The 27,204-nt window shown below is 35.2% G+C and overlaps 1 protein-coding gene and 1 pseudogene across 3 annotated transcripts in view; both read left to right on the forward strand.

Annotated features, from left to right (window-relative positions):
* The window catches only part of YTHDC1 (YTH domain containing 1), a 38,456-nt gene extending 24,672 nt beyond the window's left edge, over window positions 1–13,784 (forward strand). For 2 of the 3 annotated variants that reach the window (XM_023232135.2, XM_023232136.2), the window contains 8 exons: window positions 2,723–2,807; window positions 4,309–4,475; window positions 6,994–7,076; window positions 8,253–8,289; window positions 8,386–8,425; window positions 8,534–8,596; window positions 10,667–10,801; window positions 12,781–13,784. In XM_023232135.2, the coding sequence (XP_023087903.1) occupies window positions 2,723–2,807; window positions 4,309–4,475; window positions 6,994–7,076; window positions 8,253–8,289; window positions 8,386–8,425; window positions 8,534–8,596; window positions 10,667–10,801; window positions 12,781–13,005 (835 nt within the window). In that variant the 3' untranslated portion in view covers window positions 13,006–13,784. Of the gene's footprint in view, window positions 1–2,722; window positions 2,808–4,308; window positions 4,476–6,993; window positions 7,077–8,252; window positions 8,290–8,361; window positions 8,426–8,533; window positions 8,597–10,666; window positions 10,802–12,780 lie in introns of all 3 variants that reach the window. The other variant, XM_023232134.2, reaches the window with a different exon arrangement.
* An 8,553-nt stretch (window positions 13,785–22,337) lies between these two features.
* LOC111555791 lies at window positions 22,338–22,932 on the forward strand (annotated as a pseudogene).
* Window positions 22,933–27,204: the final 4,272 nt, after the last annotated feature.

A 27,204-nucleotide genomic window follows, 5' to 3' on the forward strand; every position in this document is an offset into this window, starting at 1 on the left:
AGCATTAATCAGCAAACTACTGTCCAGCCTATAAGAGCCTCTGCATGACTGGGCACAGTGGTTCATGCCTGTAATCCTAGCACTTTGGGAGGCTGAGGTCGGTGGGTCACTTGAGGCCAGGAGTTCGAGACCAGCATGGCCAACAAGGTGAAACCCCATCTCTACTAAAAATGCAAAAATTAGCCAGATGTGGTGGTGCATGCCTGTAGTCCCAGCTACATGGGAGGCTTAAGGCATGAGAATCGCTTGAACTCAGGAGGTGGAGGTTGCAGCAAGCCGAGATCATGCTGCTGCACTCCAGAGTGAGACTGTCTCAAAACAAAACAAAAAACTGTGCACAATTTTACATTGTTTTGTTAAATTTGCCGTATTTGCAGAACCACTTAGGTCAGAGAATCTCTTACATGTTCTCAAAGAACTCACAGTAAAGATAAATTGTATCTGTATGCTTCATAACATAGCTGCTCAGAAGGTAACTGTTTGGTTGTTCTATGATTGCGATCTGAGAAGAAAGGATAAAGTAAGAAGGATACATGGATCACAGACCCTTCAATTTTCTTAATTCTGAGCCCTGTTTTGCCTCAGACTTCACAGTTTTCTGTGATGTTCTGGCTGAGATTAACTGTGTTGAAACAGTGCACAGATGTCTCTTGAATATAGTTGGAACCAGTGCCACCAAAGAATCTCAACCCCAAATGATACATCTAGCTTGGCCTGTGCTTTTACTTCTACTTGGATGGATCATGGGTATTTACTTGCTGATATTTAAATAACAGTGATAATCTCATTAATTTATAACCTTCTTATATTTTGTTGGCTATAGGTTTTCATTTATTCCTTTCCTATAACTGTTTTAAACTGGCAATTAGAAGAAAAATTTAAATTATTGAACAGAATACAAAGAAAACTAGGTATCTGCCTCTGGATATTCAAGCTTTGATGTGGACTTGTTCTGATCTTTCTGCTTCTGACATCCTGAAAAGGGGAAAAAAAAAAACATTCAGTATTTTTGACTCACTCTTGATGGGTGAAGTAAGGTGTATATTAGAAAAAGAAACCAAGCTTTTAAGTGATACTTAGTGGGTATTTTCATTACTCACTGACCACTCTTCTATGTATATATATATATATATCACTACCATCACAGAACATACCACCTTGTTAATTTAACTCTAAAATACTTCTGTTTCCCTGGAAAATGTCAAAGTTTTTCCTGAGGATTAAAAAAAGTTGTATAAGATCTGAGCATTCAGGCCAGGTGTGGTGGCTCACACCTGTAATCCTAGCATTTTGGGAGGCTGAGGTGGGAGGATTGCCTGAGCCCATTTGTTCGCAACCAGCCAAGGCAAAATAGTGAGATCCAATCTCTGAAAAATTAAATTTAAAGAAAGATCTGAGCAGTTAATATTCACTTTCAAGAAAATTAATGTAAGGTTATGTGGCATGTTCACTGGGTAAAGTTACTTATGTTTTCCTTTTTCCATTATGCCTCTGTTCTAGCCGTTCTCTTTGTTTCAGATATATTCCTGCCTTAGTTCTCTACATAAGGCTTTACCTGGGTTATTTTTCTTTCAAGCTTAACTCATGTACCACTTCTTTCATGAAGCATTTTGTGATTATTTTTCTTTCTTTGAAAATAGACATGACCACTCTTATTAAAAACAAAACAAATTTTCTGTATTGTGCACATAGTACCCATTCTCTTTGAAAATTGTGTGTGCTTGTTTTTTGTTCTTTGATGGCTATGGAAGAAAGGCTAGGGATGAAAACTCTTTTATCTTTCTCGTCTTTGTATGTCCTTTGGCTGAACAGTTTCATTTGTGTTGTAGGTACAATGACTAGTTCTTTAAAGTATTTATTTATTTTGGCATTATTTGTTTTATGCACAGGCAGATAAAACCTTAAATACTGTTAATTTACAATTATATCTTGGCAGCTAACAACTGTTGATTTTATGTCATCTTTGTATTCATGTGACATTGTGTTAGGTTGACAAAGCACTATAAAAATACAGGGTATCTTTTTAAGTTTGGTGAGACCATTTTGTCCTATGGCTCAGAGATCTTAAAACCAGGTTTTTAATATTTAAATTATGTAGATACTGCCTTTGAGTTTCAGTAAAGGGCATAATTAATATAAATATATACATTTATAAATAATTTATTGCACAACTCAAGCCATTCTATGGGTGGTGAAGAATATTGCCATATTGAATGAGGGAGTACACTTGAACAGGGAAAGCAGCCTCCAACTGAGAATAGGGGACACTTCTATTTTCATTTGGTTTTAACAGCTGGGTTAAGGTCCAGCTTCTTTTTGGTCAGTTTTAAGGTTTTTGAGGTCGTAGAGGAAAGGGATATGCTGAATATTTTATTGTCATTTCATTTGCAAACTGTGTAAAACAACTATAAAGTAGATGGTGATAATTCTTTTTTATCAAAGGAATAGATTCAGGCTCAGAGAAGAGAGCAAGCTGGGGTTTAAGCCCCGAGTTATCTTGGTTCTCAAGCCCTTGCTCTTAAGTTCTTTTTAGAAAACCGGAGAATATGGAAAAAGTCTCTGAAGAGGCTTTCTGTAGGGAATAAACTCAACCACTGTAAGTGATTTTTAAAATTTTAGTCATATTTAAGTTACAATTAATACAGGAATTCACTGCTAGAAGTAGTATAAGGTCCTTAAAGGATTCTGCAGAAGAATGTAATTGATATTACTTTGTGTTTAGGCGTGAATTACCCTTCACTAAGTCGGCTCATCTCACCAATCCTTGGAATGAACATAAACCAGTAAAGATCGGACGTGATGGACAGGTTTGTGGTTTTAATTGATTCTTTAAGAAGCACATTTAATCAACCCTTTTAGAGATCTTTATTGATGTATTTGTTTCAACCATCTGAGATCATGTGAGAATTTGAAAAAATAGTCTTATCTGAAGTTTATAATAACTGATTAAGACTAATAAGACATCCATTAATGTTGAAATATAGGCAGCTTTGTATGGTACTTTCTTTTGATATAATTGAAGGAAATATTTCTTTTTTTTTTGAAACGGAGTCTCGCTCTGTCACCCAGGCTGGGGTGCAGTGGCCGGATCTCAGCTCACTACAAGCTCTGCCTCCCGGGTTTATGCCATTCTCATGCCTCAGCCTCCCGAGTAGCTGGAACTACAGGCCCCCGCCACCTTGCCCAGCTAGTTTTTTGTTTTGTATTTTTTAGTAGAGACGGGGTTTCACCGCGTTAGCCAGGATGGTCTCGATCTCCTGACCTCGTGATCCGCCCGTCTCAGCCTCCCAAAGTGCTGGGATTACAGGCTTGAGCCACCGCACCCGGCCTGAAGGAAATATTTCTAAAGAGAATTTGCCAGATTAAAAAAATTTTTTAACTATATTATCACTGTTTAACAGATTCTTCAGTTTCTGTAATACATTTTAGAATTGCCATTTAGTACGTGTGCTAAAGTTTTCTGAGTAGAAAGCAGCTTTCTGAAAAGATTAAATATATGTACTCAGGTTTTCAAGTCTACAAATGGAATTGAAAATGTGGAGTAACCGAAAACCAAAACCTTTGACCCTTGTAATTGTCACGTGTAATTCTGAACCAGAAGTTTTGTTTTATTTTATTTTTTAATTTTAATTTTAATTTTTTTGGAGAGCGGGTTATGAGAGTGGCAAATTTTTGTATTTTTGGTCAATTTTGCGAGGCTGGTCTCAAACTCCTGGCCTCAAGCCATCCGCTTGCCTGGGACTTCCAAAGTGCTGGAATTACAGGCATGAGCCACTGTGCCTGGCCACACAAAAGCAATATGACATTTTATTGCTCATAAGTAAAAATGTTTTCACTTTTTCAATTACAAATAACTGAAAATGATTTAAAGAGCCCATAGATTGGTCTGCCTTTGTGGTAAATCTAATGTATTTCAGTGTACTTAGTAGATCATAATTATCAAAGTTGTTGGTACACACACTAACGTGTTTTTTCTCCATTGTATTAAATGACTTTGTCCTGGTATTTTTGTATTTTGCACAAAGAAATAGTCCCTTCTTTTTAGAGGGTGATTGTCACAGAATTTTAAGCAACTACATTTGTGCATTTAATTTTGGCGATTCTACACTTTCATTTTTTACCCTTTATATAAATACACAAAACACTTTTGAAATGTTTCATAAATCTGGAAGTCTTATTGGAATCACATATGATCATCAACTTGGGAACAAAACCTCCAAGTCAGTTTTTGTTCTGGTACATCAGGAAAGTGCACGTCTGTTGAAAGGGTCTGTTTTTGTTTTATAAATTACTGCTTTCCTATTCTAGGAAATTGAACTTGAATGTGGAACCCAGCTTTGTCTTCTGTTTCCCCCCGATGAAAGTATTGACTTGTATCAGGTCATTCATAAAATGCGTCACAAGAGAAGAATGCATTCTCAGCCCAGATCACGAGGACGTCCATCCCGTCGAGAACCAGTCCGGGATGTGGGAAGGTTAGAAACGTTCTTTGGACTGATAATAGGCACATGTATCAGAATAACATGATGGAGGAATATGATTCGTCAAAAGTTTGTCCTGCGGTAAAGAAGAAAGAGAAAATCCTCAAATCAAGCTGCATGGACTAGTTTGTGGCTTCATTGAGGATTTCACATGGTCACCTTGGTCTCAGTCATTTTTCAAGAGGAAAATGGGGATCTTTCCTTATTCTGAAAAAAGTATAACCAGTTTAGATTAGATAATACTCTGATAATACAATGTATACAATTGAAATGAGGTAGGCATTTGTTGCTAAGAACAGGCTAGAAAGGAGGAAGAGGAGGAAGTCTTTATTTGCAAAAATTGTTAATATTTTTTAAAAAGCCTTTTCTTTCAGGTATGTCTCTGGATAAGCCTTATCAGATATGGGACTTTTATAAAGGATGACTAATATTTTTTCAGAAGATGACGCCTCATTTAGAGGATAAAATATTTTAAGTTATTTTGATACTCAAGAGGAGCATTATTGGGACTATTTCAGATTTTATCACCGTGATGTGTTAACCCTATTGCCAAATATTCTCTAACATGTACCCAGTGAATTCACACATCTTGCTGAGCTTCTGAAAACAATAGGTTCTTTCCAAAGGGGATCAAGTGGCCCTGGGAGACCCGGCAACAAACCAAAAAGAAGGGCTGTTGCTGTGTCTGTTTACAACTTTTCCAGATGCTGGCAGTACCTGTGGACTTAAAGTGTTTTTTAGAGGATCGCCATGGTTATTGATCACTACTTTATGAACTAAACAGCATTTTCCAGAAAAAGGGGGTTTAACTTGTTACAGAATTGGAGAAGTCTTTGCAAAGGACTGATTTAAGCCCTTCTACCCAACACCTTCCCCTGTGTAGATTTGCATACAGCTAAATCTAAAATATTCTGCTAAAGACTATTGGATGTATGGTTGATGGGATGAAACCTTTGGTTAAATTTCCTTTTGGTGGAAACATCCTGTGGTAGGTACAGATAATCCAACAAGAGTCCCCATTTCTTTGAGCTTAAAAAGGACACTGTCGAGTAGGTAGGAGGAAACCTGGCAGAGCCCCTTATTTTTGGCCTAAAAGGACTGAGCACCAAGATGTCTTTTGAAGTTTTAAACTAAGAGGTTTCCAGTGCAATACAGTATATACAAGTGAAGTTTTTACCTCAGTTTTGCAATGGACTGCAAACTATACTTATTACACCACTACACCTTCTCTCAAGCCTGCCAGGGCCTCCATTTATGTATGTGGCTTACAGCTTAAAGTCAGTAGTTGGACTACTATATGAACTGTTACTATCATGTTTTATACCGGTCGTAAATGCACTCCCCAAACTACAGGAAAGCGGTATGTTTATTTTTTAAACCAGCTTTTAATTTTCTTAGTATTATTTATTGTAGATGCAACTGTTTTTATTCTGTTGGGGGGGGCTTGGGATTATTGCACTTAACTTTGCAGTTTGAACTGTGTTGAAAAAGTTAATGAAAGTAGTTGGTATTCAGACAAATAGCTGAAAACTAGTGAATGCCAGGTTGTTATCAAGTTTTTATTTGACATTAAGGGTAAAAAGATTTATTTTCTAAATATTTTGGACTTTTTTTTTTTGTTTAACTTTTATTAGCTGCTAAGTAAATTGAAGTGTATTCAATGATGTGTTAAGTAAACCCAATTTATGAAAGACAGTAGACAACAGCCCTCTGTAGTCAGTAAAATTTCACCATCTAAAGAATATATTTTGAACTAGTTTTATGAACTCTGTTAAAATTCTGACCCATTACTTGCCAATTTATAAAAGCCAGTTTTATTTCAAGGCATTGTCTCTGGAAAAAAAAATTCCCTTAGTTCTTAAATGTCATTAAATGTAGAAAGAAAAACTAAATGTTATTAAGGAATATTAAGAAATTAGTTTTTTAAACTATTAAGATTTTAAAAACTTACCTGTAAAGTTGCTTTTAATAAGTATCAAATTTTCTGTATGATCATGTAAAAATCATAATTTTGTTCAAAGCAGAGGAAAAATAAATTCTTAATTTTGTTTAGACTTAACCTAAAATGACATAAGTTTTAAATATATAGATTTTAGAGTTACATATTGTACAATGATGATAGGTTTTTCTAATTTTTATTTTTCAACTGAATGGAGACTTTATTTGGGAAAATGTTTTAATTGTTAAACTGGTATTTAGTTTGAGAATGGCTCTGTTTCAACTTTTGTTTAGACTACTAAAATGTGATTTACATGTTTTGATTGGATTAGTCTGCAATTTTCTCATCATAGCATGAGATGGCAGAGAATATCTACTTCCAGCAGTACATTTAAGGTTTGGTTTATAGGAATTAATTTGAGAATCAAAATGCAGGAATTTTAAAACTAAAAATTAAGATGTTAAAGTAAGTAATGGGTTATGTTTTGTACTTATCTCTGTCAGAAACTCTTACTTTACTATTTGTTCTCCCAGCAGTTTTTGGTTTAATTTCTAATGTGTCTAATTTGTGTAGGCGTCGACCAGAAGATTATGATATTCATAACAGCAGAAAGAAACCAAGGATTGACTATCCCCCTGAGTTTCACCAGAGACCAGGTTAATATTTTATAATCCTGCAGATATTTGATTTCAAATTATTGGAAAAAAAATAAAAAAAATAAAAACAACCCTCACAATCCTGCAGTTTTAAAAGTGAAAAAAATTCAGGACCTGACTATTTAAATCTTGGGAAATTTTAGTAGTTCTCATTAGTGTAATTCTTCCCTTTTTGTCCAGTCTATTCCAGTGTAACTCATCATATCCTATTACCTGAAATTGCCAATTTTGCAAAAATAGAAACTTATCTGCACATGTGTTTAAGATTAAATGTAGTTATGAAAAGCAATTACCTTATATCAGGCTTTTTAATAAAAATCTTTATGTCTTTGGAGAGGAATGGGAAATATTTGGTATGTAATCTCTAAATGTAGCTTTTCAATTAATCTATCCCTTACTGGAGTTTGAGAGAGCAAACTATATTCAAGAAGGGATATCATGTATTTAGAACAGAGTCAGTGATACACTTGTGAAACTTAGGCAGTTAGGAGATTGATGTTGGTGATCGTTATAGCACTATTATGTAACAGGTGGCTTGATTAGCCTTATTCTTCCAAAATAGGATGTCCTGTTGTAGAAAGTGAAAATAGTTTTTCCCCAGTAACATGACCACTCATATGTTTCTACATTTTAATTTGTTGAGTCCTTACTAAAAGAAGCAGGGGAAGGAATATTTTTCTAATCACCATCGATTTTTCATTTTCAGTGTATACATCTTCATTTTTGCAACTTTTGCAATTTTTTTCCCTCCCCCTTAAGTTAACATTTTAAAAAGCTTATCTGGTTTACTTGGTAAGGCCTGCATATACCCAAGGTGGAAAGTAAACATTTAAGGAAGTCCTGTCATACTGTGCTCAAGATAGTTCCTCTGCCCTTACCTTCTCTGTGATACAGAATGAAGAAATTTTCTGATTAGCAAGATTTGGACTGTGAACATAGAAGATACGTATATGAAAGCTTCTCTAGCAGTTTACAATTCTATGATATAATTAGTTATTTCCTAGATTATCATGTAATCTGAGAAGAAAATTTGAAAATGGGATAATACAATAGTAGCATCACTTAAAGTACATATTTCATGGAAAGAATTGAAACGAGTGGTAAGGAAGGTTTAATTATAATGCCATAATAGAAAAATATAAATTTGATTTACTAAAATGCTTGATGTTTGAACAGGGTATTTAAAGGATCCACGATACCAGGAAGTAGACAGGTAAGTCGGGTTCACTCTTGCCTAGCTTTGAATTACATTCTTGGAACTAGTTTATGAATTACCTGAATTTAGTTTCACAAATCTTATTCCCAACAGACGATTTTCAGGAGTTCGCCGAGATGTGTTTTTAAATGGGGTAAGCATTTCATTTTATCTATTTAATGTAGATAAAATCAGGCTCTGATTTATTTTGCAGTTCTGTGATAATTTTTAATTATATTGACATTATCATCTTTCATTTTAGTCCTACAATGATTATGTGAGGGAATTTCATAACATGGGACCACCACCACCTTGGCAAGGAATGGTTTGTATTATTCTATTTTTATGAGTTACATAACTTCATTTGCCGTTCTAATATTTCAGGTGCTTACTCAGAATATGATTGTTACAGTTGCTCATTAAAGAGACTTAAACTGGCTGGGCGCCATGGCTCACACCTGCAATCCTAGCACTTTGGGAGGCTGAGGCGGGCAGATGACCTGAGGTCAAGAGTTCGAGACCAGCCTGGCCAACACGGTGAAACCTCGTCTCTACTAAAAATACAAAAAGTATTAGCTGGGTGTGGTGGCGCATGCCCCTAGTCCCAGCTACTCAGGGAAGCTGAGGCAGGAGAATTGCTTGCAATCCAGGAGGCAGAGGTTATAGTGAGCCGAGACAGCGCCACTGCACTCCAGCCTGGGCAACAAGGGGAAACTCCATCTCAAAAAGACTTAAAATACAGATTTTTGGTGATAAATAATTGTGTACTGTCTTTCAAACTAAAGACCAAAAGCTCGTTTGTGTTAATGGTACAGGCTTCAGAATTGTAATAGCGTATTATGGTAGTGATTAGTAGTGCAGAGTCTACTTGGGTTCAGATATATTTCTTTTTCTTCCCATCTCTGTGACCTTGGGTAAATTTCTTAATACAACTCTTAGTTTACCTCATCTGTAAAATTCCATAGTTGGCGTATCAAATGTAATATTTAGTACTTACTCTGTGGAAGGCACTGTGCTTGTTCTGATTATGTCATGGTGAATGAAATTGACATCATGATTGTCCTAGTATAGCTTAACATTTAATGTAGTAGTGTCATTCTCATTGTCAAAAAGATAAATTTACAAAGTACATGTTAAGTTTAGCATAGTGCCTGATCTAATACTCACTAAATTTTCTGTGTAAAATAAGATTAATTAAACCCTGAGTATTCCTGCTTTTTAACTATTTCCTTTAAGAAAACTTGTCTTCTTAGAGTATATTTTAAGATATTGAAAATAGCTGATGCATTAATTTTCAAGGAATAAAAACCTGGAAGTTTAGCTTCTACTGTTTTCTTACATTTTAATTTATCTCTTTATTTTAAATGCTATATGTTATATGGCCTCTTCATCTAACTTTTGTGTCTCTTTAAGGTATACAGTTTTATACTATTGTATGCAGATGATTATGAGTCTTTTTCCCTTTATATTCTGGGAAATTTTAAAAATTTAATATATGATCTTGATAGTAACTATGAAAGTAATCTTTAATTTACTTTCTATTCATTTTTTAATGGCATTTAAAAGGTAATTTGCTCCTGCCCTGTGTTTTTTTTGTTGTTGTTTGTTTTTGTTTTTGTTTTTTTTTAAAAAGAGACAGGATCTCATTTGGTCTCCCAGGCTGGAATGCAGTGGTATGATCATAGCTCTGTGCAGTCTTGAACTCATGGGCACAAGCGGTCCTGCTGCCTCAGTTTCCTGAGTAGGTGGGACTACAGCACATGCCACTGTGCCTGGCTAATTTTTTATAGAGACAGGATCTCACTCTGTTACCCGGGTTAGTCTCCAGCTCCTGGCTTAAGGGATTGTTTTCCCTCAGCCTCCCAAAGCATTGGGATATGGGCGTGAGCCACCACACCGGGCCTGTTGAAGTTTTTAAGAGTAGATACATACAAAGTGGTTAACCAGTTTACCAGTTGTAGAACTAGGATGCCTGATGCCGTATGTCTGCTTCACCACTTTAACAGTAGTGTGACTATAAGCAGGTTACTTAACTCCTTGTTGCCTCAGTTTTCCCTTTTGTAAACTGGGAACAATAGTATCTATCTCATAAGGTTGTGAGAATTAAATGAGACTAGTAAAGTGCTTAGAACAATGCCTGGCTCACAGTAAGCACCATGTAAGGGTTTGCTATTTCCCTTAGTATTTATATGATAGGAGTAGAAAAGTATAAACATGTTATATCTTAGAAGCTGTGTCATTGTCAACAAACAAAAAACACCTTAATGCCATCAAAGTAAATGTCTAGTACAGATTCACTTGTTTGGGATTGGCATTTTGGATGAAGGTTTCTAAGAATGGGTTGTTTACAAGGGTATTTGGTAGATTCTTAATGGGAATGGTTTTCCTTTTTTAGCCCCCTTACCCAGGAATGGAACAACCTCCACACCATCCTTACTATCAGCACCATGCTCCACCTCCTCAAGCTCATCCCCCTTACTCAGGACATCATCCAGTACCACATGAAGCAAGATACAGAGATAAACGAGTAGTAAGTGCACAAGGAGGCAAAGGTGTGAGGGAACTACTTAGAATTCTGTAGGTAATTTAAATATGGGGAGACCACAGTATGGTGAATGACAGACCATTGCATATTCTTAAACTGCAGACTATTTTGGAGTAATTCCTAGTTTGTTTTTATTAAAAATGCCTGATTATGCCCCTTTGGATTATATAGGTAGAACATATTTCTTTTACTGATCAAATCACAAACTGCTTAAGGCAAACGCCTACAAATAGAACTCCTTTTAGGTAGTACCTAGGCTATGTTCTTTCCATATTGAGACCTTAATTACGCTGTGTAATTAATATTAATAGGTATTTCTCAACTTTCTGTGTATTCTGATTCAATTTTTATAGGATAGATGGTGTATATTAAGTTAGCTGGTAAGCTGTAATCTCATTTAGTCATTTGTTTTTATTTTTACCATATGTTAAAGCTAGTAACTAATGAATTGTTTTACCTCTGGTTATTGTAATGTTAACAAAGAATAACCGGATGTTTCGATATGTAGCAGGTATGTCCTTTATTCATTGATTCTGTTAATTATTTGATAAGATTGATGTGAAAGCTTTTTTTTGATGGCTTCAAAACAGGACCAATAAAAAAAGACTCTAGTTTGAGTTGTCTGGGTTTTTAACTAGTGGGGCTGAGTTTATTAAATGCTTTTTTAAAAAGTGGAATTGTCTTCTGGCAGATGATGGAAGCATAATTCATATGCATATAAGATTGATAGCCTTAGAAAGGTAGTTTTATTGTTAAACTAAGTAGGATATGCAAGTTAGAATTTTTTTTTCCACTCCCTACTTATGGTGATGAGTGTGTATGGGGCCAAATAAAGATATTTTTATTTTCCAGCTTAAGATGACTAGTGGGCCTATTGGTGAGAATCAGAGTAGCTTTCTGGCCTTTGAGACATTTTTATGTGTTACCAGTAATTTCCTTATCCTCATAAAGATAGTAATTTTCTCTAAATCAAGTCATATCATGACCTTTAACATTGTGTAAAATAATTTGAGGGTACTAGTTAACTAAATCACAAACTTTAGTAGTTTATTTTCAGTTAGGCATACAAGAAAGAAATACACAGTCTGTCTGTAATGAAATCTTAGTTGACTAGATGGGTTATGGTGTCTTAAAAATTCCCTTAACTGATCACATGGCTTTTTAAATAGGAAGTCTAAGATTTTTGTTTGTTTGTTTGTTTTCCTGAACTATATTTATCCTTTTTAACAAGTTCTATTTTGTGGATCTTTATGTAGTGATGTTTTGGTTAGTATACATATTCTCTGCTTATATAATCACAATATAAAAGGTAATGTAGGATTGTGTTTTCGAATCCTATTTCAGCTAAGTTTTGAGAAAAGACCAAAATCAGTAAGACGAGCTGAGAACTAAGAGTAGAAAGTTTAAAGTAGAGCAGAGGCCAAGTTTAGGAGCAGCCACAACTTTTCTTGCACATCACTTAGTTGTAACAATTTAGTTTGAAAGAAAATCTGGAACATAATACTCTCAGTTTGTAAAATTGAAGTTGGTAGAATTGGAGGAAAAATGTCGAGCTAGCGTGTGCCAGAAAAACATTCATGACATTTAGCATAATTGGCAGTATATATGGATAATAGTTGAAGGTCATCACTAGTTAATTTCTTTGGCCTAAATCTTATTGAAAGGATCAGATGAAAAAGTCATTAAAGTTAAGTAGAAAACTGCATAAAGAGATTTGTGTAATCTGTTGTAGATGTCTAATGAGACATCATCCTTTTTCTAAACCATGTCAGCATATTAACCTTCTGTGAATTAATTTATTATTGTATTTCTTTAGATTGTTCTCTCCGCCAATTATAATATAGAGACTTTTTTCTTTTTTTGTATTTTAAAATTGTTTATATACATTTTTTTTTTTCAAATCAGGGATCCACTTATACTATTTGCATTTTTGATGTACCTAACACATTTCTTCCCTTTTCTAGCATGATTATGATATGAGGGTGGATGATTTCCTTCGTCGCACACAAGCTGTTGTCAGTGGCCGGAGAAGTAGACCCCGTGAAAGAGATCGGGAACGAGAGCGAGACCGCCCTAGAGATAACAGACGAGACAGAGAGCGAGATAGAGGACGTGATAGAGAAAGAGAAAGAGAGCGATTATGTGATCGAGACAGAGACCGAGGGGAGAGAGGTCGATATAGAAGATAATGGGCTTTTGGAAGCACTGATTGTTTAAAGATACAAAAAATCTTGTATTTTTTTTTTGTGTGTGTTTACAAGTAGTAAATTTATTTTCAGCTGTCTACCTATAAAGTTCACTGTGTAGAAGGATTTATTATGACCCCCTTTGTTCCAAGCATGCAGTATCATAAGAACTGGAAAAACTCAAATCCGCCAAAAATCCACAGTTGACAGTTGAATTGACACTTTTATTGGGGCAGAATGGAACAGTCCAAGAATGTAGATATTGATTCTTTCTCCATAAATGTTCTTATAGTGTGTTCATCCTAGAGTTATTTTTCTGTTTGTTTTTTTCTTTTTGGATCTTGATTGATAACTGCCATGATATTTTGCTTTGATGTGTTTCTACATGTAGTTGCACACGGTTCAGTAAAAATAATGCTGCTATCAAGTATGCAAATGTTGAAGTATGATGGTTTGACTGTATGGCAGTGTTGTAGCAGCCTCTTGTTTTTTTCCCCATTGCCTCTTTTTTAAAAAACTTATAAAGTCACTTTTTATTTTTCCTCAGTCTTCAATGATGAGAGCAATATTAAGAAGACATTGCTATCTAATTTTTAATCTTTTTAAATGGAAAATTCCTATGTTCAGTAGCGTGGTTGATGCTATTGTTTAGCCTTCCCCTCCAAATTGTATCCATTGGCTTGGAATGTTCACAACTTGGCGTGCGTGGCAGCGGAAGACGATTCCCATATTCTACATTGCTACTGTTTTGTATAAAATAAATTGGTAAAGATTGACGGTTATCTTTTGCATTTTTTTCTTATCCAGTTACTAGTTTGTTTTATTATGCAGTAATAGACATAAAAATGCTTTTTGTTTAGGAATTTTAGGAACCCCATTTGCCTTTTTTGAGGCACATTTTAGCAGAAATGATCGACCTAGGCCTATTGTATTAAAAACTTCCTTCTATTTATAACATAAGATACACAGAGTTATGTTAATAGTTTGGTTAAGTATTTATACACCTGATAACATTTTTGAGTCCACTCAGATCACAGAATCATTTATTTAGGTTTTCTATTTGTTGTTTTAGTCTCCTGTAAGTGAACTACTTTGTATGTGCTTTCTACTTCATAAATAGACTTTTAACCTTCTTATATTCTGTATTTTAACTGTCCAGCTCTCCCAGTGGTAACCAGCTATAACAGAAATAGAGCCACTCAAGAAAACAATCTATGAAATAATTTTTTGAATCTTAATTTGAGTTATACCTGGAGTTTTGGCGTTTGGAATTTGGCCTTTATAAACATTAGGAATATTTGAATGTTTGACTAATTTTTTTATAGTGCCAAATTTGCACTGTTTTATATTTATATTGACCTGAAAAGAACACAGGCACTTTACTTTTAAAGGATATTTAAAACTATAGTTTTACCACATTCATATTCATACCAGCATGTAGTATCTTCCCTGCATTCACACTAGTTTTATTTACAGTGACAAAAGTAAAGCCTAAGGATTTGTTTTAAATCTGCATTGTGGTAGAGAGGAAAAAATACTTGTAAGGAAACCTGTGTTCTAGTTTTGTCATTGTCTTTAATTAAACCTGTTGGTGATATATGGTAAGTCACTTCATTGGCATTTTGTTTGTATTCATCAGTAAGCTAGTCAAGATGATATCTACACTTTTTTAAGAATTTCTGTAACCAGTTACACAAAACTGGTAGGTAATATTAAAGGTATTTTCCTGAAATAATAGTAATAAATACTGAGCACTTTGTATGCAATAGACACTTTGTGCTTTTATGTACAGACTCATTTAAATGGGCTCAAGAGAGGCTAGTGAACTTGCGCAAGATCAGAAAGGTAGTAATTGATGGGCCAAGATTTTATCCGTGTTTTTATTTGGTGTTTCTAAAGCTGCCTCATCACTTTTGAAAAAATAGCATATAAATTAATATGCATCGTTGAGATGGAGTCTCTGTCGCCCAGGCTAGAGGGCAGTGGCACGATCTCGGCTCACTGCAACCTCCGCCTCCCAGGTTCAAGCAGTTCTCCTGCCTCAGACTCCCAAATGGCTGAGACTACAGGCGCTCACGACCACACCCGGCTATTTTTTTTAATTTTAGTAGAGACAGGGTTCCACCATGTTGGCCAGGCTCCACTCGAACTCAACCTCAAGTGACCCACCCACCTCAACCTCCCAAAGTGTTGAGATTACAGGCGTGAGCCACATTGTACCTGGCCTGAGATTTTTAAACATTAATGTTTCCTTCAGGCTTGAAATTTGCAGCAGAGGATTTTTCTAAAGTGCCATCCAATTAGATGTTAAGTTATGCTTTGTATGTTGAGTGTTAAAGAGCTTAGTATTGAGTCAATCTATTTTAAAAAGCCATCAAGTTTTTACCAAGTATCTGGTGTTACTCTAACAGTTATGTTGGCTCATGTAATCATCACTGTTTTATCCTTTCCTGATTTTTTTTTTTTTAAATAAACTTACAGGAACATTGTATAAAAAATGCAAGATACAGGAGAGTATAAAAATCAGGATTTTTTATTTAATCATAACATTTATGATTTATGACAGCTTTTGTCACCATGGGAGACATGGTTTCTTTCATGTACTATACAGTGCTGTGATTCTAAAAATCTACATTAGTATGATGTATTCAGGTGAAAAACAGAAAATTCAGTCATTCAGAGTTTAGAAATCCAGTCAAGGATTTTATTGGCTGGAGTAATAGTTCAAAGGAGTAACAATTCAAGCATGTAATTTTTGGATTTGATTTCCCCCATAATGGCTTTTTATCAAGCATGGTCTAATATTTTAGAAAATGGCCATTATCTCCAAGCTTCCATTATCTATGTAGTTTCAGTGGCAGGAGAGAGACCATTTTCCTCCCAGTGTCCATGTCAATTCCCGTGAAGGACTGAACAGTCATGTTGGTTCTGGAGCAACCCCTAAACCAGTCTGTATTTCCAGGGAAATGGGGTCCTTTGACTCCCAGCATGGGAAGCAAGAGAGGCAGATGATATGGTCACCTCTGTGAGGATTACATCAGGAAGGACAGTTTCCAAAACATGGACAGAGAAAATGTAGCAGATGTCGATTAAATCAGGATCTCATACAAGTTACAACACCTGAATGTCTGACTTTTCAGAGTATTGGCCTCTTGCCCGTAGATATCTCTACAGTATTCTGCTGTAGAATGATGTGGTCTTTCTGAGGGTCACATACATCCTGTCTTGTTATAATGTTAAACATTGAGTCCTCAGGCATGTGAGGGGTATGGAATTGAAGAAGGAACTGTTGCCAGCACTTAAATGACCAAGCTACAGTTCCCTGACCCAATGTAAAGGTGACTGTGACACACAAGGATAATTTTATCCTGATGTTTTAAGATTTTGTTATTTGGATAGGAAACATTCCAAATGCAGTTTGAAACATACTAACATTGAAGCACATAGAAAAGAACTGGCTCAAGTTTAGTCCCCAAGTTCCTTATAGTAGGAATAGGAATCCTTAGAGTATAAGCAATTCATGCATAGTATTCTGTTATCTATCATATGGATCATTTAATCTCTAATTTTTTGGGGTGGGGATTCTCTTGTTTCTAAATCTTACACTTTTTCTTTCCTTTTCAGTTTCTTCCGTGTTTTAAATATAGATTATTGACTATTTTCTTAAATACTAATCAATATATTAAATACTAATATCTTAAATACTATTGACTGTCTTAAACATAGACTATTGACTATTAAATATTTTCACTTGTAACCTTCATACCAGAGATTTGAAAGATAGTAAAAAAATAATAGCTCTGAAAAGCTAAGGAATATACAACATAAAAAAATGTCAGGCTGGGTGCAGTGGCTCACACCTGTAATCCCAACACTTTGGGAGGCTGAGGTGAGTGGATCACCCGAGGTCAGGCATTCAAGACCAGCCTGGCCAACATGGTGACACCACTCCTCTACTAAAAATACAAAAATTAGCGAGGCATGGTGTTGCATGCCTGTAATCCCACCTACTTGTGAGGCTGAGGCAGGAAAATCGCTTGAATCCAGGAGGCAGATGTTGCAGTGAGCCAAAATTGTGCCATTGCCCTCCAGCCTGGGCGACAGAGTCGTCTTAAAAAAAAAAAAAGTTACAGCAACAAAAATATACATTGGGAAGAGGGTAGAAATCTGGAATAATACTATATGAACTGTGTTGTTGCTAACTTAAAATAGTGTATTACAACTATAACATATTTTATGTAAGCCCATGGTAACCACAAAGCAAAAAATTACAGCAGATACACAGACAACGATAAAGGACAAAGCTTATTAGCACTACAGAAAATTACCATATCACAAAGGTAAACAAGAGAGGAAGAAATGAACAAAGAATCTACAAAATAAGAAAACAATTTTAAAATGGCAAAATAAGTCCTTACCTATCATTAGTAACCTTGATTGTAAATGAATTAAATTATTCAATAAACAGAGTGAATGGCTTAAAAAACAATATAACTATGGGCTGCCTAAAAGAGATGCACTTCAGCTTCCAGAACACACAAAAGTTGAAAGTATAAGAATGGAAAAATACATTTCATACAAATAGTAACCAAAAGAGAGCAGGTGTGGCATAATACACAATAGATAAACTTCAAGGTAAAAACTGTTACAAAAACAAAGATGGTCATTAATGATAAAGTGGCCAATTCATCAAGATGGCATAAGAATTATATATGCACCCAACAACAGAGCACCTAAATAGATTATTGGCCAGGCGCAAAGGCTCATTCCTGTAATCTCAACACTTTGGGAGGCTGAGGCGGGCAGATCACCTGAGGTGAGGAGTTCGAGACCAGCCTGACCAACATGGCAAAACCCCATCTCTACTAAAAACACAAAAATTAGCTGGGCGTGGTGGTGGGCACCTGTAACTACTTAGGAGGCTAAGACAGGAGAATCTCTTAAACCCAGGAGGTGGAAGTTGCAGTGAGCTGAGATCACACCATTGCACTCCAGCCTGGGCAGCAGTGAGACTCCATCTCAAAATAATAATTTAATGTACGTGAAGAAAAAAATAGCACTACTATAATATTTGGTGATCTTAGTACCCCGGATTAAACACTGAATAGCTCAACTAAACGGAAAATTAAGCAAATACTGGATTTGAAGTGCAGTCTACACCAAATGAACCTAATAGACATATAGAACTTACAATCCAAGAGCAGCAGAGTATACGTTTCTAGTGCACATACCGCATTATACCTCAAAAAGCTAGAAAAAGAACTAAAGCTAAAGTTAGCAAAAGGAAGAAAATAATACAAATCAGTAAAATAGAGAACAGAAACACAGAAAAAATAAAAGCCAAAAAGTAATCTTTGAAAAAATAAGATCAGCAAAACACTAGCTAGACTATGACAAAAAGAGGGAAGACTCAAATAAATAAAACATGAAAATGGAGACATTACACCAGATGCCTCAGAAGTAAAGTATTATGAGGGCCTATTATAAATATATGCAACAGGCCCGACGTGGTGGCGGGCACCTGTAGTCCCAGCTCCTTGGGAGGCTGAGGCGGGATAATGGTGTGAACCCGGGAGGTGGAGCTTGCAGTGAGCTGAGATCGTGCCACTCCAGCCTGGGGACAGAGGGAGACTCTGTCTCAAAATAAATTAAATAAATAAATAAATAAATGCAACAAATTGGATAATCTAGAAAAAAATGATAAATTCCTAGAAAAATATAACCTACCAAGATTGAGTTAGGAAGAAGTAGAAAACTTGAACCAATCCTTAACAAATCAGTTGAAGAAGTCATTAAAACCCTTCCAACCAAGAATAGCCCAGGACCAGAAGGTTTCATGGCCAAATTATACCAAATGTTCAAAAAAGAATTTTTATCAATACTTCTTAAACTCTGTCAAAAAATAGAAATAGAGAAGATACTTCCAAACATTTTATGGCATCAGAATCCCCTTCATATCCAAGGCAGACAAAGACACTGTAAGAAAAGATAGCTATAGGACAATATTTCTAATGAATATTTATACAAAATTTTTTAATAAAATATTAGCAAACAACTAAACCACACATCAAAAAGAACGTACATCATGAGCAAGTGAGGTTTAACCCTGGCATGCAAGACTGGTTTATCATATACAAACCAATGTGACACATGAATTATCAGAATGAAAAGTTAAAAACCACATGTTCCTTTCAAATGATGCAGGAAAAGAAGTTAACAAAGTTCTGCATCTTTCTCAATAAAGACGTTCAGATATAGAAGTAAAGTTTCTCAAAATAATAAAAGTCATTTATAAAAAACACACACCGATAATGTATCAGTGGAGAATGACTGAAAGTTTTTCCAGTAAGATCTGGTATAAGGTGAGGATTCTCACTCTAATCACTTCTATTAAACATTGTACTTGAAATATTAGCAAGAGCAATTAAATAAGTGAAACAAATAAAAGACATCTAAATCAGAGGTAAAACTATCCCTATTTGCAGATGATATGATCCTATATGTTGAAAATGCTTAAAGATGCTTAAAAAACACTGTTGGAGTAAATCAGAAAACTTGCAGGATACCAAATCAATATAGAAACAAAAGTAACATTTCTATAGACAAATAATCACCTAGCTAAGAAAGGAATCAAGAAAACAACCCCATTTATAATAGCACACACAAAAACAAAAGAATACATTTAACCAAGAAGGTAAAAGATTTGTACAAGGAAAACTACAAAATACAGATGAAAGAAACTGAAGACACAAATAAATGGAATGATATATCTTATTTATTGATGGGATTAATATTTTTTAAATGTCCATACTACACAGGGCAACACATGGATTCAACACTATCTGTACCAAAAGTTTAATGGCATTTTTTACAGAAATAGAAACAAAAATTCCAAAATTTTTATGGAACCTCACATATACATATAGACAGACGCACACACACAAACTGAACAGCTGAAGAAATACTGAGAAAGATAAAGTTGGGGACATCATACTTCCTGATTTAAACTTATGTTACAAAGGTGTAATAAACAGAATTATACTGGTAAAAAACAGAAACATGGACTAATGGAAGACAATAGAGAGCACAGAAATAAATGCGACATATATGGTCAACTAAATTTTGGGCAGGGCACCAAGTGGACACAAAGGGGAAAATATAGTCTCCAATAAACAGTGCTGGGAAAACTGTGTTCCCACCTGCAAAAGAATGAAAATGAACTCTTATCTCACACTATACATGTGAGATACACAACAAAAATCAACTCAAAATGAATAAAACACCCAAATGTAAGACCTGAAGCCATAAAACTCCTAGAGGAAAACATAAGGGAAAATCTCTTCAACATTGGCCTTGGCAGTGATTTTTTGGATATCATACTAATAGTTCAGATTACAAAAGCAAAATATATAAATGGGATTACATCAAATTAAAATGCTTCTTCACAGCAAAGGAAACAATCAACAAAATAAAAACGCAGCCTACAGACTGGGAAAAATATTTGCAAATTACATATCTGATAAGGGATTAATACTCCAAATTTGTAAAGAACTCTTATAACTCAATACCAAAAAAAAACATGAATAACCCTATTAAAAAATGGAGAAAGGACCCAACCAGAAATTTCTCTAAAGGAAACAAAAGTAACCAATAGGCATATTAAAAATTGCTCAACATCACTAATCATCAGGGAAATACAAATGAAACCACTATGAGATATCATCTCATATCCATAAGAATAGCTGTTATCAAAAAGACAAGAAACAAAAAATGCTGGTGAGAGTGTGGAGAAAAGAGTGAACCCTAGTTTGCTATTGGTAAGAGAGCAGAATGGTGCAATCATTATGAAAAACAGTACGGAGGTTCCTAAAGAAATTAAAAATAGAACTACCATATGACCCAGCAATCTCTCTTATGGGTATAAAACAAAAAATGAAAATCACCACTTTGTAAAGATAGCTGCACTCCCATGTTCATTGCAACAGTTTTCACAATAGCCAAGATATGGAAACAACTTGTGTCCATTGACTGATGAGTAGATTTTAAAATGTGTGTGTATATATATATATATATATTTATATATATGTGTGTATTTGTATGTGTGTGTGTGTGTGTGTGTAATATTATTCAGCCTTAGAAAGATGGAAATGTTAACATTTGCCACCACATGGATGGACAGAGAGGACTTCATGCTAAGATAAATAAGCCAGAGATAGAAACAAAAATATTGCATGATTTCCCTTACATGTGGGATATATATTTTTAAAAAGATCTCAGATACACAGAGAACAAAGCAGTGGTCGCCACCAACAGGGGTGGTGGGCGGTGAGAGGAAATGGGAAGATGTAAGTCAAAGTATACAAATTAGCAAACATGTAGAATGAGCAAGTTTAGAGATCTAATGTATAAGTTGAGGACTATAGTTAATAAAATTGTATTACGGACTTTTATTAAGTAGATTTTAGCAGCTCTTGTCACACCAATAATCAACAATATGAGATACTGTATAACAATCTATAACATCAAAAACAAAGAATAAAAGGACAAGCTTCCTGACATCGCTTCAAATCTTGCTTTCTCCAACTTGGTAACAAGAGCTAATATTGCTAATGATTGCCATTATACTGCTATTACCTTTCTCTGTGCCTTCTTTCTCCTCCTCCTCTTCAGCATAATCACTTTCCCTTTATAAGCATGAAGAAATCTTTCAAGAATAGGAGTTAATTGGTTAGAAATTCTACCAATCCTACCTCAACCTTTTTACCTTGTGAAAGTTACCATATACAGCCTAAACAACTTTCAGTCAAAATGAACATTGAGTCTTAACACTTGAATAAGATCTCACTTTTATATTGCTGCCAATAAGAACATAGACAAAAACAATATCTTAGATCATATAGTACATAAAAGAATGCTGCCTTTCTGCTTATATCTTAAAAGTATGATATTAAGTTAGAATATGTTGACTCATGTGTTTCTTCATAAGGAATATCATCCTATATGCTGACAGAACTGATACAAGTGGTAGAAATTATTTGGTCTTTATTATACATGCACTGTACATTTTTCTATGCTTCTCTATCAAGCAGTTATGATATAGCAAGACCCATGTTCCCTAAGCCAGCTTTACTGAGGTGTACTATAGTCTGGGCATAAGGCAGAAAACTCTTTGATAGGGTAAACCACCACTGTATTCTCTAAGATGTGAAACTTTGGGATCTTAAGTAAGAATAGGTTTAAAAAAGAAATACTAGAATAAAAGAAAGTTTTAAAAAAGTGGAACAAAACTGGAATAAAAGAAAGTAAATCCTGCCAGAGCCACCGCGGCCAACGACATGTTCAAAGTAATTCAGAGGTCCATGAGGCCAACCAGCCTACACTTGCTCACCTTCAAAGTCTATGCAGCACCAAAAAAGGACTCATCTCCCCAAAATCCCGTGAAGGTTGATGAGCTTTCACTGTACTCAGTTCCTGAGGGTCAATCGAAGTGTGTAGAAGAGTCAAGGAGCCAGCTTGAAGAAGGAATCTTACAGTTCCAACGCTATTGTGAGACATGTACAAATTTGTGTCAGGAAACACTCCCAAACTAAGCCTAAGATGCAAAGTTTGGTTCAGTGGGGGTTAGACAGCTATGAATATCACCAAAATGTACCTCCTGGATTTTTTCCAAGACTTGGTGTTATTGGTTTTGCTGGCCTTAATGGACTCTTTTTGGCTAGAGGTTCAAAAATAAAGAAGCTAGTGTGTCCACCTGATTTCACGGGATTAGCTGCCTCCATCTGTTATCCACAGCAAGCCATAGTGTTTGCCAAGGTCAGTGGGGAGAGATTATATGACTGAGGTTTACAGGGATATATAGTAACAGAAGATTTGTGGAAGGAGAACTTTTAAAAGCCAGGAAATGTGAAGAATTCACCTGGAACTAAGTAGAAAACTCCATGCTCTACCCATTTTAATCAGTTAAAGGTAAACACTGGAAACTCCATACAATAAATCACTATTTCTACAGAAAAATGGAGGATAAGTCAGTATTGAATGTGTTAAAATGGCTTTCTTCTTCAGGAAAAAATATGTATATAATTAAAACCCAAGTTAAAGAAAGAAAGAAAGTAAATGTTAGTTTTGTCTGCAAATATAGTTGAAGTCGTATACTTATATTGTTGAGGAACGGTGTTTCTTTTAAGCTAAAATACAAGTGAAAAGCCTCAACCTTTCCAATAAAATTTCAGCATTTCCACTTGTTCCTCTGATCCATACATTGTCTTTATACCAATCCACAGGATATCTGTTCTCTAGGATTTTGGTTGAGAATACAATGTTAATGTATTAGAAGACCAGTTTCTATAAAATGAGGAATAATATCTACAGTGTCTGGCACAAATTAGTTAATAGTATGAGTAATATAAACAAAACAGCAATAATGACAAGAGTCAATATTACTCTGGATCACTATGTACCAGAGATATTTCAAGTGTTTTATCTATATTAACTATTTTTTTCCACACACAGAACACAATGTGAGGTTGGCCTATTATTGTATGAGTAGGCATAGTCATATCTATCAACATTCTTTTTTTTTTTTTTTTTTTTTTTTTAAGACAGGGTCTCCATCTGTTGCCCAGGCTGGGATACAGTGGCATGATTATGACTCACTGCAGCCTTGATCTCGTGGGCTGAAGTGATTCTCCTGCCATAGCCTCCCATGTAGCTGAGACCACAGGCATGTACCACCATACCCAGCTGACTTTAAAACATTTTTTTTCTAGAAACAAGGGCTCATGTTTTTGCCCATGATGGTCTCAAACTCCTGGGCTCAAGCCTGCCTCCTGCCTCCCCCTCCCAAAGTGCTGGAATTATACATGTAAGCCATTGCGTCTTGCCTCTGTGAACACTCTAGTCTAGTTTTCTGTCACTTGTTGCCTGAATTCTTGCAAGAACATTCTTACAAAAGTTCCCTTTAGAGTGATCCCCCTTTGTATAGTCCTGCCCCTCTACAATCAACCTAGTTACTAAACCTTGAGATTTTTTTTAAAAAGGAAATCTGATAATATCCCTTTTTTGTTTAACTCTTTTTCACTATCTTCCGCATGCCCTTAACATATGTTCAAACTTCTATAATTATCTGGCTCTATACTACCTCACCAGCATCATCTGCTTCATTACTTAGCCTCTTCCTACAGAACTAAACTTAGGGTCTCTGGGAACTGTCCTTACTTTTCTACCTGCTTTTCTTTATGTTTCTTCCTCTCCCTCTCATCCCTTCGCCTGTCCCTCTACCTTGTTTAGGGCTCACGTTAATTATTAATGACTCAGAGATACTTTCTGTAATCTCTAAATGCTTCGTTAGCATTGTAGTCTCTCCTTAAGACGACACTTTTCATGCAGTTTTTATTACTTGCTTATATTTTATCTTTCACAGTAGAAGATAAGATGTATAGGGTGCAGAAGCCATGTCTACTTCGTTTCTTTGCAAATCTGGCACTTCTGGTATATTTTAGTCACTATATTCTTTAAATGAATAATTGATTCTTATGTGTTGAATAATAAGACCTTAAGTTAATTGACTGTATTCTCAAAGTCTCCCAGGTATCTCAGGTTATTCTGTAATAGTAACGAAATTCGCATACTTATGATGGTACAGAAAACAAATATACCAGTTTCTAACTGGCAGGTCACTTTTCTCACTTTCCATATCTGTCTCACTATGAGACAAACACTCTGAACGAAGAATACAGTCATTCCCCCTGAAAATGCAAAGCAAACAGAATAAAACAACTAGGAATAGGTTTACCTTAGACAGGGGTTTGACAGGTTTGCAGTAGGGTCCTACAACAAATTCAAAATTAGGTAAGAGTGGGTGAGGAAATTCCAAACACCAATAGTTTTGAATGAGCCACATTTCAGCTTTTCCCATGATCTCAGATAATAGTAGTGCATTTTCCTGAAGCGAGGGAGGGGGAAGGCAAAAGAAATAAAATTGTCATGTGAATATGCCAGGTAATTTTCTAAAATCATTTGAAATAACGTAGCCAAAATTGTTTATGTTTTGCTAAAGCAAATATAAATGTGCATATTATACATAATTTATATATCTTATAGATGTTGTTCATACATATGTAAATAAAGTGGGTAGACTCTAATGTCACATTAGTATATACATAATCATGAATGATTATTAAAACAAGTCACTGTAGAATTAAACATAGATTTGTTTTCTCTCTAAAATACAAAAGTAACCGTTATAAATTTAAAAACTCTTTGTACTCCACCATCACTTAATCCTACCATAGCCATAGCCATGTTTTTCAAGAATATTCAGTCTAGTTTCTACAATTTAGGAAGCGACATGCAAATGCCATTGGTCCCCGCGGAGATATTTTTAATAGCTCAGCCAGCAGCTCTCCACGGGAACCAATGGCATTTGCATGAACGACATCAGATCTTGATTATTGTAGGTTTGTCATAAGTTTCTTTTTCAAAACTCATCTTTGAAGAACTTCTCAGTGTAACCAGAATATTCCCAAAGAAGTTCTTGCATTAGTGAAAAATGTGTTCAAAATATATGTTTTGGAAGGTCATGTATCCATTTAGTAATCTGTTGTGTGAGAAAAATCCTGCAAAATAATCTTTAATTACAGATGTAGAATAAACCTCAAATTTAGTAACGGATGTTTTGTGGGGATAAACAAGAATAGAAGCTGACAGTGTTAGAACAGTCACCTCATGACCTCTCTGCGTAAGTTTTCCAGGATTGTCTTTATATTCATCCAATGACTATATTCTGTGGGCCACACCAGCACATTTCCATAACTCCCAGAGCTAGAGTAATAGCTCAGCTGTATCAGTAGAAGAGCTGAAGTCCATTGCATAGCCATCTTGATAAAATACAATGCCTCTTTTTAAATTGTTGTTCCCTCTGCCATTCTTACGTTTTGTTTTTATGCAAGGATAAATCAATCCAGAAGTTAAAATATAACTCTTACCCCTTGAAGTAAATACATTATATAAGTAGTCTGAACATGTCAATGGCAAATAGAAAAACAAAACGTAGACAACCCTGTGTTTACACAAATGTATTTAATGTCTCTTTTATGTTTTTAAGTGCTTTCATCCAGCTAAGATAAATGATTTTGCATGAACAAGTCATCGCATTTATGGAATATATTTTAGAATACTACCAAAAGTAGTGGCAATAGAGAGTCTCTTTTGTCTTCAGTCTCCTTGACACAGAACTAGAGATAAAATAATTATATGGATGAATCAGCATTTTTTAGAGTATTTTTATAAAAACTCTTTAGTCATGACTTTTTGATATATAATTCACATGCTATGCAATTCACCAATCTAATATATGTATATTAGCCTGTTCTCATGCTGCTAGTAAAGACATATCCAAGACTGGGTAGTTTATAAAGGAAAGAGTTTTAATTGACTCAGTTCCACATGGCTGGGGAGGCCTCACAACCATGGCGACAGGCAAGACAGAGAGCTTGTGCAGGGGAACTCCCATTTATAAAACCATCATATTCCTTGTGACTTATTCACTACCGCAAGAACAGTATGGAGGAAACGACACCCATGATTCAATTATCTCCACCTGGCCCCACCCTTGAAATGTGAGGATTATTACAATTCAAGGTGAGATTTGGGTGGAGACATAGCCAAACCATATCAGTGTACAATTGAATGTTTCGTTGTATATTAACAGACTTGTAAAAGCAGAAAATAATTTTAGAACAGGTTCATCTCCGAAAAAGAAGTACTTTACCATTCACTGTCAACCCCCACCCTGTGCAATTTCTGCATCTCTAGAGTCCTAGGCAGCCACACACTAATCTACTATGGGTCTCTATGGGTTTTCCTTTTCTGGGTATTTCATACGAATGAGATCATACAATATATGGTCTTTTGTGGTTGGCTTTCACTTTTCATAATATTTTAAAGACTCATTCATGTTATTTAAAGTACCAATATTTCATTCATGTTTATTTCCAAATAACGTTGTGTAGTATGGATATACCACATTTTGTTTATTATTTATCAGTTAATGGACATTTGAGTTTTTTCCAATTTTTGGCTATCATGAATAATGTTATTTATTAATGTTCATGTACAAGTTTTGTGTAGACATATTTTCATTTCTCTTGGGTATATACCTAGAGATGGAATTGCTGGGTCACATATTAGCTTTATGTGTAACTT

This window comes from Piliocolobus tephrosceles, chromosome 3, assembly GCF_002776525.5.
Source record: "Piliocolobus tephrosceles isolate RC106 chromosome 3, ASM277652v3, whole genome shotgun sequence".
NCBI lineage: Eukaryota > Metazoa > Chordata > Mammalia > Primates > Cercopithecidae > Piliocolobus > Piliocolobus tephrosceles.